Here is a 16,606-nt window from a genome sequence, read left to right as displayed (position 1 = left end):
AGGAATTATTGAAGGATAATGTTGTTACTTGACAAAGAATACAGCAAAAGGAACTAAAATATGTAAACCTACGTTATTTCAAATAGTGATCAGTTTCCATGTAGCTTATGAAATTAAATGATATATTATAGTTAAACTGTACATGACCACAGTACACTGAAACTGGACTTTCAGTATAACATTGGTGAGTCACTAGTATGTAAGTTTATGATTTAACTTTTAAAGTATATTATGTGAAAATAAGTTTATAATTCTGATAGCTTTGTGATGAAATAAGGATGACCACATTTCCTTCTCTCTCAATAAAAATGTATTATGTACATGTAACAAATTTAAATTTATTTACAAAAAAAGTGACAAAATGCAATCTCACACTTATCGGATACACACTGAATATGGTACAATTTTATGAGGCAGTGTAATCACATATATGGCATGAAATATTTTATTATTAATATAAGTGTACAATCACTTTGCTGAAAATCTGTTATTTAGCTGTCTAGCTTTTGACATTCCACTGTCCAGTCATCTGGTAAAACAGGTTTCATCAGATCTACAAACTGCTGCAAATGACACTTGTCTGTGCAACCAGGAGTGTTGAGAACATGTGGCTCACTGTCAGAAGCATTATTCAAATACAATACCTGTAACAAAGTCAACATTAATTTAATAATACATTGTGTGTATAAGGTGATATTTGATTGGTAAAATATTTTGTTATTATAATGAAAATCTTGATTGAATATAGTGACATATGATGAAAGTTAGCCATTCACTCACCAGTGAAGTAATGCAACCATGAGAATGTTGTAAGAAAACTTGTTTGTATGTGTGGTAACAGACATACAAAACAAACATCCTTTAATCCATTTCTAGAAACTTTGAGTTCTGTTTTCACTTAAGATACATGAGATAGAACTGAACAAATGGCTCTGAGCACTATGGGACTCAACTGCTGAGGTCATTAGTCCCCTAGAACTTAGAACTAGTTAAACCTAACTAACCTAAGGACATCACAAACATCCATGCCCGAGGCAGGATTCGAACCTGCGACCGTAGCGGTCTTGCGGTTCCAGACTGCAGCGCCTTTAACCGCACGGCCACTTCGGCCGGCAGAACTGAACAGGGTTCACACATTTATTATAAAGATTCAAAGGTGCCATGCAAGCTGTATCGTAAACTTCTTCACTATACCAATTAGCACAAAAAATTCCAAACCCAAACCATAAACAGTCTGAAGTATTACTAGACAAAGAAAGAATACTCCACTTCCAGACATCATTTTTTTGAAAATAAGCCATTAAAAAGATAACAAAAATCATAAGGTCACTGAAAAACAGCAAATCTTCCAATTATAACAGTATAACAAGTGAAATACTAAAATGTTGTCCTAACTTGATTGTGCCTCATCGAGTCACCTTTACAATACTCTGATGCATCAAGGTATGTTTCATGAATGACTGAGGTACACAGTTATAGCACCTGCTTGTGAAAGCTGTAAAAATATATTACTTCAAACTGTAGCTCAGACATCACCCTTTCCAAGTTCTTAAAATTTCTAAGAAGGTAGCTTATTACAAAGGAATGTTGAACCGTATTTATTAAAATTTTATTAACAACTCAGTCTGGATTCCACAAAGGCTTCTCCACAGAGAAACTGATATTAAACACAGGAATAAGATTAAATTCCAAGTGGGGAAACATTAAATATTGAGCCCTGTAAGCATCAGTGCTTGGTAGACCCTTGTTCTTGACTGGCATAAATAATCTGTCTGTGACATCTGAGGACTTTTCTGAACTATGATGGCTATTGATAACAGTTACACTGAAAAAGAGCCCACAAAAAACTGGAGAATTATATAATATGACTACAGCCATTTCATAGCAAACACTTAAACATTTAATCGTTGAGATGGTCTGCTTGCTTTGCATTTATAAATTTTACCTTATCTACCAGTCCTATAATTTATAAGAGAATTTGGACTGAAGCTGTAAATTCAACTTAACTCTGATGTTTGTATTAAACAGGTTTTGACATTGTCATTAGGTACACAACTAATATTGTTCTGTGTAAAGTTACATAAAACAGTTACTGAGCTGTGTAAATGGAAGAGTAGAATCCAAAATAGCTACTTTTCTCACAGTATACCCATATGAAGTAATATATACACATACCTTGGTATCAAATAGACTGCCTAACAAAAAAATTGAAGCACTCAGAAGGGGAGGAGAAGACAAAATAAAACTTAATGTGCTGAGAGGATCTGCATCTACATCCACACACATACTCCCGAAGCCACTGTATGGTGCATGATGGAGAGTACCCTGTACCACTACTAGCTATTTCCTTTTCTGTTTCACTTGTAAATAGAGTGAGCAAAACATGACTAACAATATGTCTCTGTATGTGCCCTAATCTCTCTAATCTTATCTTCTAGGTCCTTACACAAAATGTGCATTGGCAGCAATAGAATTGCTCAGAAGTGAGCCTAAACACTCGTTACTTGCATGTTGCTTGAACCTACTGGTAACAAATATAATAGCCTGCCTCTAAATTGCTTCAATGTCTTTCTTTCATATGACATGGTGCAGATCCCAAACACTTTTACAGTACTTAACAATGAATCACACTAGTTTTCTGTATGCAGTTTCCTCTACAGATGAACTGCACTTCCGTAAAATTCTCCCAATTACTCCAAGTCAACCATTCAGCTTCCCTACTACAGTCCTTACCTGCTCATTCCATTTCATATTACTTTGCAATGTTATGCCCTGATATTTAAATGAGGTGACTGTGTCAAGCAGAACGCTACTAATATTGTATCCAAACGTTATGGGTTTGTTTTCTTTATTAATCTGCTTTAACTTACATTTTTCTACATTTAAAGCTAGCTGCCATTCATCACACCAACTAGAAAATTAAATATAAATTTTGTCTAAGTCATCTTGTATCATCCTACAGTCACTCAATGACAACACCTGCCCAAACACCATAGTATTATCAGCAAAAAGCCACAGACTGCTACTTACCATGTTCACCAGATCATTTACAGGACACTCATGATGATACCCTTGTCTCTGATGAACACTCACTCACTGGTGAGGACAATTTACTGGGCTATGTTACTTAAGAAACCTTCAAACTACTCACATATCGGGTACCTATCCCATATGCTTGTGCCTCCATTAACAGTTGGCAGTATAGCACTGTGTCAAATGTTTTATGGAAATCTAGGAATATGGAATCTGCCTGTTGCCATTCATCCACAGTTCACAGGATTTCATGTCAGGAAAGGACAAGTCACTTTACTTTGATGATTACAAAATTAGTCAAATTTACAAAGAGCCCATTTACCAGTTTAACATTTCGGCCCCTCTGGCCTGTAAGTATGTGCTGGTTCAGCTGGGAAAGGTGTCATAAAGCTGTTGTACACTACCCTAAAGCAAACTGGTTTACATCTTTTGTAATTGGTCCTTGATTTCCCAGACACTGGCACCAGGACAAAGTTGACGTCTGAGCTGGCCCCACGCATGTTCTATTGGGAACAGATCTGAGGATATTTCTAACCATAGTAGTATCTCAATAGCATGCAATCAGTTAATAAAGACACATACCATGTGAGGACAAGCTTTGTTCTGTTAAAAATGGCATGAGAGGAAAAACATTAGGACATATGATGTCCATAACATGCCATTGTGCCGTGAGAGTTCCCTCAATCACTTCCAATCACAACCTTAAATTCACACCAGATTGGCTCCCCACACTGTGAATCCAGGAGTATCAGACCTATGCCTCTCCAAAACAGTTGACAAATAGGATGCCTCCCAGGCTGCCTCCATACATGCCAGTGGTGGAAATCCAGGGTAGTGCAGAACTGCAATTCTACACTGAACATAATGACACCATTCATCAGCAGTCCATGCTTCCAATGCTTGTCAGTCATGAGACCACTCAAAGTGCAGCCAGGGATGTTAATTCCCTATTCTGGCTGCTGCTAGCCTATGACCAATGGTGTGGGATGACACAATGTTGCAGGGAGTCAATAATTTGTTTCTGGATGGCAGGTGCAAATGTGAAGAGGTTATGATGAGCTTGGTGGATATTACAGTGATCATCTCTTGTTTTGTCAGATATTGTCAACAATAATCTTGATGATGCATATGCCTGCTGTCACATTCTCATGTGGTCCAATACCAGGACACTGTCACATCCATATGCCTCACAAATATCTGGATATTGCACAATTTGCCCAGCTGGCCAAATGAGGACCCACAATGAGGCCCCTTTCAAACTCTGTAAGCTGCTGATAACACAGTCTCATTAGATGATGAAATATCTCCAAGCCCTTCACAGTGAGCAGCCAACATTGATGTTGTTCACACCCCTCATAAAACCTACCAGGCCTGGTAAGAACACTACACATGAACAACACAAATGTATTCCAATGGCTGTTCCACCTGTCACACATAATTACAACTCTAATCATTTACATATCCACTGATGGTGTGTACGTGTATGAAGTTACAATGACATCTGACCATGACCATGACTTCCGGGTGCTTCACTTTTTTTATCAGGTGGTGTAAAATGATACATGTTTATCCTAATGTTTTAACTCTATATTTCGGATCACTTTCCCTGACATGGGCATCTGTCATATGGGACAACAAGGGAATCTGAACAGGTGAAAAACTTTCTACTTCAATGACATTTCATCTGTTCCAGTGTCTTCAGGGCTGAATATAGTTCTACAATTCGCTGATGAGCCATAACATTATGGCTAGTTACATAATAACATGTTGGCCCTTTTTGGAACACAATACAACAGCTATTCTTCATGACATGGTGTCACCAAGTCATTATTACTTTCCCAGATAAATGTGCCCACAAGTAACAGACTGATGGTGTGTGAGCAAGGAACTGACATTGGATAACACCCCAGCTGTGTTCCATCAGATTCACATCAGGCAAATTTGGTGGTCAAGACATCAGCCTGAGCTCAATATCATGCTCCTCAAACCACTGTAGCATGAGTGTGGCATATGAAATGGGCAGTTATCCTGCTGGAAGATGCCATTGCCATTAGGGATGACATCTAGTGTAGAGGGCTGCAGGTAGTCCACAATAACGGTCACGTAGTCTACAACTGTCATGGTGCTTTCAATTACTACCCCAGGTACCACAAAAATCAAGGTGAATGTCCCCCATATCGTATCACTGCCTCCACTGACCTACACCAAGGGTGCAGTGCATGCTTTGAGCATCCTTCCACCTGGGTGATGGCATATGCTGACATGACCATCAACTTGGTGTAACCACAAATTTGATTCAACTGACGAAGTGACATGTTTCCTTTGGTCCACAACAGAACAGTAATGAGGACTTGGAAAAATAGGCACCTGCCAAGGGTGGAAACACAGAGGGAGAGTAAGAAAGTCCATTGAAAAAAAGACAGTTCAAGAACTACCAAGGAGAGCTAAGTTAGTTCTGCTACCCATCATTTTGTTATCTTCTGCCTGCAAGAAGAAGCCTTTCCCTCTGGCAATGATTATAAATGTATGCTACTGTTACAGTGTCATTTTGTCCCAGTATTATCATAAAGAAATGAGTACCACTGAACAGATGTCTACCATTAACATGAATTATTTGGCAACAGAGTGCTTGGCTGACACAGCTGCGTCAATGGATTTTTTGCTGCGGTGATGTAGTTCCTCAAAGCAAATATATGCTGTCTGACCAAAGGCTGTTTCAGCTAAAGTATATAACACAATAATACATGAAATGTAAAGTAGAGCTTACATATATCACACTGCTTCATCTTAGTTACCTGTCAGAAAACACTGTAAATGAAACCTCTGTATCTTATCCTGAAAACTGTACAGCTGAATTTGTTGACAAATAAAAATTGCTGGTGGTTGAATTTGAACTAGTGACCCACTGCACACATGCTAACATCTAGACTGGACTGTATGCACAACATCTCATGGCAATATTGGCACAGACAAGCTAGTTAACAAAATAGCTGCTTTCAGGTTCCAGCTGAAAGAACAGGTGAAAAGCAGTGATATGGCCCCCTTTTGGATATTTGTAAAGGATAGGTCAAGGAATCCTTATCCAGTCATCACAGTAGCTCTAAGGATATTTAAGGACAACACCAGTGATTGCAGCACACAATTTTAGATAATAAGAGAAGCTACTTAAGGTCAATTATGGTGAAAACTGACTGTAAAATTTAGATATTTTATCAACAGAACACAGCTGCTAAATGTGACTTTTATAACATAATCAATGAACTTGTTTCACTCAAATGAAGACATTGCAAATTAAAATTGTAACCCTTTTTATTTTATTTCTGATTAGTAATTTAACCACTATTAAAATAGGGGTGTTCAATAAGTAGTGCAACATTTTTTTTTCTGAAAACAGATTGAAGTATACCATATTATTCCCCACTCTTCTGGCTACAGAATTCTATTTTTCAACTTAATCTCTGTTCAATGTGATGGCCTTATGCCACCTTACTGGGAGGGCCCGTATGCCCAAATGAGACAACTCTAATGGTTGACATCAGAGCCAACATCTTGCTGTGGTAATAACTTCCCCATCATCCGCATACTGCTTCCTGTGGGGTGCATCCTTCATTAGGCCAAACTGATGGAAGGTACAAGATCCCCGGGCTGTAGGGTGGATGAAGAAGAACAGTCCAATGAAAATTTGTGAGCTGTATCTTGCGTGAGGCCTTGGTTATCATGGAGAAAGAGAAGTTTGTTTCCATTTTTGTGGCAATGAACACAATAAGTCACTTCTTCAATTTCCTGAGGGTAACAACACAATTCTGAGTTAACTGTTGCAACATGAGTGAGGACATCACTCTTGTTTCTGATGAACCCATGTTTCAGCACCTGTGACAATGTTCGACAAAAAGTTGTCATGATCAAACCTTGTAATGCACAAGCAATTCTGTACACATGGTCTTTCATTGCTCTTTATGGTATTCTGTTAGGAGGCGAGAAACCCAGTGGGTACACACCTTTGAGTACTCCAGCTGGTGGACAAGTGTGTCCCCACTACCAACAAAGACATCAAGTTGTGCAGCAAGGTGTTGGATTGTGATCCACCGATTACCTAATGAGCGTGTCCTCATGTTCCAGTATTGCATAAGTCACAGCTGTGTGCAGCCAGCCATCACGTGGGAGATCAGACAGGTTTGCACAACCTTGCTGCAATGATAACAATGCCTTGCCCAATGACTCACCATGCTTTTTTTCACTGCCAGGTCTCCACAGACATTCATCAAGTGCATATGAATATCTGTGATGCTCTGGTTTTCCACCAAAACAGAATGACAGCTCTCTGCTTGGAATGCACCTCTGTTACAGGTCCCATTTTGAAGGCTATGCACAGCACTGCAACTTATCAGAACTTCCTGAAACTATAGGGACTGAAGCAGGAATATTCCATGATGTCCCACAACAAGTTCTGAATTTTTCAACCAAAATTGGTTGAGGAAAAAAATGGGTTGCATTACTTGTTGGAGGCCCCTTGTAGTTTATGGGAAACAAATAAAAATTATTATATATCATACTTAATACAGTGTGCAATAATTGTCATAAATGATAAAATTTAGATTTTTTTACTTTCAGGTTTTCAGAAAATTTATACAAGGTTTAATTTATTTACAACATTGATACTTTTAATTTGCTGTATGTAATATTTTATATTATCAATACAGTTAATTTAAGCAATTTTTTTCAGTAATGTTCCGTTTTTATTAAACTATACTAACAAGAGTATAAAATTTGCTAAATCTGTGTAGGAAAAACTGCAGGAAAATAGTTTCATGGCAGAGGAGGTTGGCATGCAGGCAAGGGGGAGGGTGGGGTTGGGGGTGGGGGGTCAGCGGAATGGAGTGGGGTGTCACAACTTTGGCAGTCCTACCAGGGGTTCAGTATCACCTTAGCATGACTCTGATCCAGAGTCCAATCTTGATGATGCGTGCCAACTGCAAGCATATTTGACAATGCTATCAGATCATCAAGGGAACATATAGGCAATGTCTGCTGCAGAGCCCCACGTTGAATGATGTGCTCTGAAACACTTGTGCCTGCATCAGCATTGTACTTTGTCATCAGATCTACCACAGATCACTATCTATCTGGCATAGAGTGGGCAATCCTTCAACCTACATGTCCTATAATGATGCATAGACAACCAACACTTTGTTGCCTATTGATGATTTCACTATCCTTCAACCATTTTCCATAGATGCTCACAAGTGTAGCATGAGAATAGCCAATGAGCTCTGCTGTTTCTCTGGTTCTCATTCTTTGGTGCCAGCCTGTAGCAATGTACACTTTGTTAAAGTCATTTATGTGTCAGTGGGTTTCCCCATTTGTTGCCTGTATCATTTCAAGAATGATTCCGTAATTGTCTCTGCTTCATTTATATACTTTCTTTGCCACGTCACTTGCTTGCATCACCAGCAGGTAGTATTCAGTCTCATGGTGGCAATGGTGAAAATGCTTTGGCTCATCATTGTTTATACACCACAATAAAGTTGAGGTAAATACTTGTTTAAAATTTTACAGAATAAAGCCTTAAATATATGTACAAAGCTCATTTATTTTTAAATTGTTTCAAACCCAAGAAGCCAAAGAGGCACCCTCTCAGTCTTTATTCATTCTTCACATCCGCCTCTAAAGCAGAAGTTTTATTTGGATTCAAAAGGCACTGTTGCTTACAGATTATGAAATGGTTGTTACGTTTGTGGGCCTGATATATGTGGGGCCTCACCAGTCCGAACACAGACTGGGAATAGGGCTCATTGAAAACACCCCAATGACTAAATTAATTCCTCAAAATACACCGCACATGAATTATTTTAAACCTATCATCCAAACCCAAGTTGGTATTACACAAAGAATCTGTCGAACTAGGATACACAGGCTGCTACCTATGACATACAATGACACACATTTTAAAACATCCAGAGCTTTCAAGAACCTTACTCTCAGGTCCATATGATGTAGCAGCCATGAAGTTTAAAATCAAATGTGCCCCACAAACCTCATATAGGGAGTTCAGAAATCCCCATTACAAACTTCTACAACTTGTATAGGGGACTCAATACATAGTAATTTGAAGAGGAACCCATGTCCAGATGCGTACTGCTTCTGTTATATGATGGTTTCAATTCAGACGTTTAACTCATCCACTTCTGCTTGAGGAATTGAATTAGGCATGACACAGTACTATTATTAGGTAACAGTTTGAGAGGAAATGTAACAAAACATTCATTTACCACTTAAGGACATTTGATTGTATTAACACTTAACCACTGAACATGACCTGTTTACATTATTCCAAAACAAAAAAGAACCTAGCATACTCTATGTACAGAACATAAAATTTGCCTAGAGATGATGTGGTCATTACTGAAGGCTATTCAAAACAAATCTTTCACCAGGCAAGTAACATGTGATGTTGCCCAATCTTGGATGAAAATAGTGGTGTGGACACAGTTGCATTTTTGCAAAGTTGGAATCACATGTCGCACAAGGAGGTCCTTATATTAAGCAGATGCCAGTGTACACCTTATAGGCCTGTGAGGTGTCATCCTCAAAGAAAAACAGACAGAGAATGAAGGAGCTTATAAAATCCCATCACTCAGTCACATAAGTCATGTGTAATGGATGTTTCTGCACAACCCCGTATGTGACAATTCTGGACATACACAACACTGTGCAGAGTAAAATGTGCTTTGTCCACCTTAAGGATATTCCATGGCCATGTGTCACCCAGTTCCATCTGTGCCAAAAAATGATGGACAAAGTCATGGAGTTGTAGCCTTTCTTGAGGCTTCATTTGATGCACATTCTGAATACTGTAAGGGCACTAGTGTAAAATGCATCACAAAATCTTCTTAACTGTTTCCCAGGACAGAGAGAATTCCCATGATACAGCCTGAGCACTGGTTGCAGAATTTGAAGCACGTCCTGCATGGCAGGCTATAGCTACAACAACTTCATCAACAACTGCTGTGGGAATGAGTTGCCTCCCTCTCCCTTCTGCACCACCTTACTCATCTGTTTCTTCAAATTTCTTTATTATATTTTATAGCCCATTTATTAACATCAGGCTTCTTTGCAGTTGTTTCTGTTGATGATATTCCCACAATGCAGTGCTGCTATTGCTGGCATTCTGATAAAACAACTTTACCAGCAGTGCATGATCATTCTTCTCAACAGTCATTACATTTCATATGCAAAACAACCCTTTATACCAACAGTCACTTCACCAAAGAAGTCAACACGCATTGCCCAGTGACAAACAGCATACTGACATTGAAACAGGGAACATTACACATGCATTCTGATTGCTTACAGCACCATATTTTCACTTAGTGGCAGAAAGTGGAACTATTATCTTTTTCAGCATACTTCACAAGTGCACTCATTAATGAACATACCTATGATGATGTCACCATCCTGCGATGTATATGGCCTGCATTGCACCACTCAGAACTCTTATGTTTAAATGTAACCACCTAGTATTTCCTATGGAGGTGGTAAGGGCAACACTTTAAGAGCTACTTGAGCATGTGTAGTCCTTCCCAAGTTTTTAATAGGGGATTGAAAAAGCATTGCTCCACCAATCATAAAATATCGCATTACCTAAATACATTTTAAAAGGGTGAGGGGGGCATATCTTTAATTCTCTTGCTATGAGCTCCTGTAGCATACTGTAATCAACTATCATGACCAGGTAATATGAGAAGCTGCAGACAAAACAAATTCAAGCTCCAACATGCAGAAGGGATTACTGTAAGCTTCATGACTGGTAGAACAAAAGTCCCGACAATCCAGTTCTACAAACACTTTGCATTATTGAAAAACTGGATCCTAACTAGCAGGGGCAGCGACCATGGCAAAATGTTCCACCATTTTCTAGATTTCCATTTGCATTACAGCAGAAACTTGATAACTTCTCTATATGGAGCGGTCAAGAACTGTTTCTCTTCTTAATAGCTCAACAATATTTTGTCTTTGCAATCCATAAGGCTGTTTTTTTTCCAACAGCTGACTTATCTTGAATCCAGACAGAGCTGGGAAACTAACTTTGATTGCAAAGTGGCACTCGAAAGTGGCAACAGAAATGACATGAGCCTTTTCTAAATCACTCAGAACAATTTTTTACTTCAGTAACCTACAATAAACTGTAGCTAGTTGCTGAATAAGTTGTTTTGCATGAACTCTGTATAATTGTAGAAGTAATTCATTATACCTAGCTGCCTTTTCTCTGGTGGCCAAATTTTATCTGGATTTTTCCACCAGAGTTTATTTTTAAGGTTTAGCCTACCACAAATAAGTTCCACATCATTATATATTTTCATCCACAGAAGACATATTGAAGACTTCACAGCATCAGAATATTTAAGAGTTTCAAGGAATCATGTAAAAGAAGACTTTACATATTGGCACCAATCATTAACTCCAGAACCTTTCTACTTCAATGGTCAACAAGAAAATGATATCAGGCATAAGTAATACAGTACATAAACATTTTTTTTAATTACAGATAATATTTTATCTGCAGGCTGCTCTCCACCAGCAAAATATCTCCACTTAAAATGCTCTACATCTGAGAAATCTCATTCCTTAATGAGTACAACTTTGAAAGACATTCTCCAAATTATTAGGAATATGAAATTTCCCTCTTATTTAGCCTCAGTGATATACCTAGCTACATAATAAAAAGAGGTTGGTAATGAGATAAAATTAGTGTGTGATACAATCAAATGTTCCTTAAGTTAGTGTCCTGGGATCTGTCATCACACAGATTCATTTATTTATTATGACTGCATTTGGTTCTCTGACTGCTTCTGGTTCTCTGAAAATCACCAGATCTTGTGGAGCATGTATCTTCTGCAGTTTATATGCCTGTTACACATGGGCCACAATGTATGTGTTGTCTTCCTTGAAACCAACTCCTTATTAACAGCACATCAGTTTGGCATTCATAAGAAAATAATTCAAACACTGAAGCTCTCTCTTCATTTAATGATCTGAAACAGTGTGAGTCAATCTAAAACATTACCCTTCTAGTCTTTTTATGAATCCAACAATAGCCTTTGAAATAGTAAATTAATATCTGCTCTTACATAACTGGATATATATGGTACAAGATTTGTCTACAATCAGTTTCTCCAATCCTGTCTGTCAAATATAAGGCATCTGATGGAAATAACAACACCTGATGGAAGAACAACTCCTTCAAATAAATTATCCATCACCTCAGGAGTACCACAAGGCTCAATGTTACATTTAATACTCTACATTCTGTTAGTACTGATCTCCCTGGAAACCTACTATCAACAGTAGGTGTGTTACTTGTTGATAATGCAGCCTTCTCCTCACCTAACACTTCACAATGGCAGAAAAGAAATGACCTAGACAAAAGCAATGAAAGGCCCTTGTACTGGCTGAATGAAAACAACCTTTTGTTGAACATGAATAAAACAGTCAATATGAGCAGAACTACCTTGATGATCTTCTGCTCATCAAAGCACGATCTATCATATTTTGTACCTAGCATGACTAATTTCAGGAATAAATATAAAGAATGTCAGTGCAGTCAACATAAATGTAAGACATCTAATTACTATTTTATATGCAATGTCTACATACCTTAACTTCATAACCACTGTCATTTGTTGAATGAAGTTCAATGATAACTGCTGCACCATACTGTGGCTTTAATAGCTCTGTGAACCCCATGGTTTGGAGGACATTCACAATGGTAACATCGTGGGCAGAAAACATGAGAAATTTTGGAGACACAGTTCTTGAAGTGTTACTTTGTGACCGCATTTTTTCTATAATGTGTTTCACTAAAGGACCTGAAAAATTTTAAATTATTTTAGAATATCTTACAGAATTATTGCACAGCTGCTAACATAAGTCAGAGAAGCAAAAGACAAACCTCCATTAAGACGTTTCATCGTCTGACTTTCAGAAAACAAAGCCAAACTTCTGGCAGCCAGTGTCCTTAATTTATCTGGATAATAACCAGCAGTCCAAGCAGGAAGCTGCAGTTTACGTTTTTCCTGTAAAAGTTAAAAAACTGACAAGCAACACACTAGGCATTTCATCCTGGGAGGATGCCACAAAAAACAGTGTGCTATCAGTGCCATATAATATTATTCTTAGAAAGTCATAGAAGTGGCTATGAGTGGTAATTTAATCACTAGCCAGTGGAAATTTAAGAGCAAAAAATTATTCAGGTTTCAAATAATGGAAGGAGTATAGATAACATCTACAGTATAGTTGAGGAATTGAGTGACCAATAGCCATGTTCCCAAATTAATGATGGGAATCTCTGGTGGTGAAGTACAGAAGACTTGCGCTATTCACAGGAGAACTTCTCACAGTGTGCATTATAGGGTAGCTTTGTAGCATATCGGATGAAGCCTGCGAGTCCAAGCAGTTACTGCAAAGCCCACATTGACAAACAGGACTGCATTGTGGTATGATTTTTCAACATCCTGTCACTTGAAGTTAGTTATAACTGGCAGTGTTGACATTGGCAGTTTCATGCACAATTTTAGCCAACTTTTGAGAGAATGTATCTATGTGTGCTGATAAGTTTCTTCTTTCATCAAAGAATACTCCTAAACATCTGTAAACAGTGTTATGTATACTTCAACTGTAGCCTAGTTTACAAGTTGGATTCCAGTTTTAGGAAATTTTGCCCCTTAGGCAATGTATATGTAGTTTTATCTGCAGTCATTGGTAATGTCGTATCCCTGCAGCAACACTGCCTCTTTGTATGTGCAGGGTTTGATTTTCTTCAAGCTTCTGTTTACAGCCCCAGAGACCACTTTCAAGCTATCATCAGCATAAGTCAGAATTCAATCTGCTTAATCAGTGCCATCATACAATTCTAGCAGTGTCTCAGTTATCAAGGTCTAGAAAATCTGTCTACATCATTGAGCCCTATAGCCAGCTCTTGGCAATCTTTTTTATTACCTTGTGCTGTCAAGTAAGCCATTTGCTGTACAACCTTACAGAAGTCCATGAAAGTTAAATGAAATGGCTCCCCACAAGACATACAGGATTATCATCACAGCACCTTCCTTTATTGATTTTTCTGGAGTTCCCTATCCAGCAAGAAATGAAACTCTGCTACTCACTTTTTTTGACCTGTCACTAACCTGTGTAGAACATGAGCATATATAATGCCCATGTTGATAAAAACATAAAGGAACTTCCAGAATGAGATTTTCACTCTGCAGCAGAGTGTGCACTGATATGAAACTTCCTGGCAGATTAAAACTGTGTGCCCGACCGAGACTCGAACTCGGGAAGGTCTATATCATTTCATTGTTTTTCATATTGAGCCAACATAGCTTCACAGCATATCAAAACAATCCATTTCTATCATATTCAAGTTACATTCTACAGATCATTGCATTTTCTTAATTTTTCTCCAGTATTGCTGTCAATTTTTTCCTGTCTCTAGCATTTCCATAGTGTTACATGTGGTTAGTATCCACACTTCCCTTTCCTTGCACCACTTATTGGAAAGCACCATATTAGTTGACATCCAATATCTCCTCATTTCAGTTTTTTCTGAAGTTTTGCTTATTGTGCCTGTTACTGTGAACAGTACCACATGTTTTTGTTCCATGGTTGCAAAGCCAGGAAAACAAGTGTGGCTTTAATATATATTGTTACTGTAAAGGGTGTGTGCATGTTCCACAAATGTTGCCACTTGACATAGCCAGTCTGACAGTCACACCACATACATTTTGTTTAGATCAACTGTATTCCATTTTGATGGAATAAATTGTTTGGAAGATATAAACACTCTTTGAACAACAACAGGCTTTTGTAAATGCAGAATTTCTGCTACAGATTGAATTCACTAAGGGATACTGTACAAACATTACCAATACTGTTCCCAATTTTAAAATGGCAGAGGTGTCACTGAAATCTAGCATTCTAAAAAGTAAAAGAAACTGTTGTCTGTACATATCTTCACTGAAAACTGGATTGCTCATAAAAACTTCTCTGGATTAATATCTGCTAATTTTTAGCTGCTTTGTGGGAGGCATGAGAAAATAAACAGATATGAAACAATACATTTCTTCACATCCTGTATCTATCCCCTTTGATAATCATGAATGCAGTGATTCTAAAGCAGTTTCCTTGAATAAATAAAACTGACTGCCTCATCACCATACATCTCATCATATCTACTGTGAAGAATAACAAGAAGTCTAACAGAGTGCTTGGATCATTTCCTGGTTGACACTTGTGTTCAGATGGTGAATCATCAAAACTGTGATTAACTGGATGAAAATCATTTTCTTCCCTGTCAAATTTGTGACTAAACTGTCATTTCTTTCTAAGCATTTCACTATCACTTTCAGAGTCTTTGAATTCACATGAACTATCAATTACATCTCTTGTAGAAACATAGGACTGTGGTTTACACCTGTTAATATTGATAGCTTAGGACTGTTGCTTTCAGAATATGAGTAGTAGTTATCACTTACATCAACATTGAATAATTCATCTCCACCGTATTTCCTCAGTGAAACTATGAAACCTCTCTCATTTTCTTTGTAGAACAGATGATGACAAAAACCTTTTTTACCAAATCCTGATGAATATTAAAACACAAAATGAAACTAAATGCAGAAAAATGAGATCACAACAGACAAATTACTGCAAGAGAACTCAGTGACCAGAACTGTAAAAAGCTAATGAGGTGTGGAACAGAAAATCTGCTGTACATTTAAACTTACCAACAGCACACTGGTACCAGAGTTGTTGCATATCTATACTTGTGATTAGCACTCAGGGATCAGCATGGATGCACAAGTTAAGCCATCAACTGTGCTGAATGAGAACCCAGAGGCCACACTTAAACTCATCAATAGCACCTGGGGAGCAGCGGGGCATAACAAGTTAACTTATCAATAGCAGTCAAAGGGTTAACCAATCAGCAAGAACTTCACGTGGCTGACTCCATAAATCATATTTAAATTGCCCATTTAGAAAATGCTCCAGCATTTCTTCTTAGTTCAAGTCTTTGTTCTATGTACCTGCTTACAGTGCTGGTATGTATTTTGTCTTGTGTACCTCTGATCCTTCCTAGTAAATGCTGATGGCTCAGGGTGGAAGAAACTATTTTGCAATGTGCACTCCATGCAATGTTATCCATAGCACAATGGAAGTGAGATCATGGTTGTAATTTAATAACTCATGAGAGTAATTGGTTCCAACCACATGTGTAATGTTTATCACCTTAAAATATGATCACATTAAAACTGATGTGTTCACTACATCTCTCCATACAATATTTTTATTATGCAATCAAATCATCTGCACCCATCTATTATTCTGAACTTCTCAGTCTCCAACTACTGGTACCTTACTCTAAACACACCTCCACAAGTTTTCCAATCTTTTGTCGTTTTATTCCTGCCTTGGAACACCATTGTTCAACTAGATCCACTCCATATTCAGTGAACCCCCTTGTCAACCCATTGTAACATGCAGCCCTTCATCTTACTTTTTCCATCACCCAGATCTATCA

General features: G+C 38.0%; 1 protein-coding gene across 2 annotated transcripts in view; it reads right to left on the bottom strand.

Moving 5' to 3' along the window:
• Positions 1 to 318: 318 nt before the first annotated feature.
• LOC124722007 (lysosomal acid phosphatase-like) overlaps positions 319 to 16,606 on the bottom strand; it is a 180,917-nt gene continuing 164,629 nt past the window's right edge. For both annotated transcript variants that reach the window (XM_047247179.1, XM_047247180.1), the window contains 3 exons: positions 12,983 to 13,106; positions 12,688 to 12,899; positions 319 to 644 (listed from right to left, as the gene is read on the bottom strand). In XM_047247179.1, coding sequence (XP_047103135.1) covers positions 492 to 644; positions 12,688 to 12,899; positions 12,983 to 13,106 — 489 coding nt within the window. In that variant the 3' untranslated portion in view covers positions 319 to 491. The remainder of the gene's footprint in view (positions 645 to 12,687; positions 12,900 to 12,982; positions 13,107 to 16,606) is intronic.

The sequence above is a fragment of the Schistocerca piceifrons genome, chromosome X (assembly GCF_021461385.2).
Source record: "Schistocerca piceifrons isolate TAMUIC-IGC-003096 chromosome X, iqSchPice1.1, whole genome shotgun sequence".
Taxonomy (NCBI): domain Eukaryota; kingdom Metazoa; phylum Arthropoda; class Insecta; order Orthoptera; family Acrididae; genus Schistocerca; species Schistocerca piceifrons.
The sequence above is the reverse complement of the archived record's forward strand: the minus strand, read 5'-3'. Positions and strand labels throughout refer to the sequence as shown.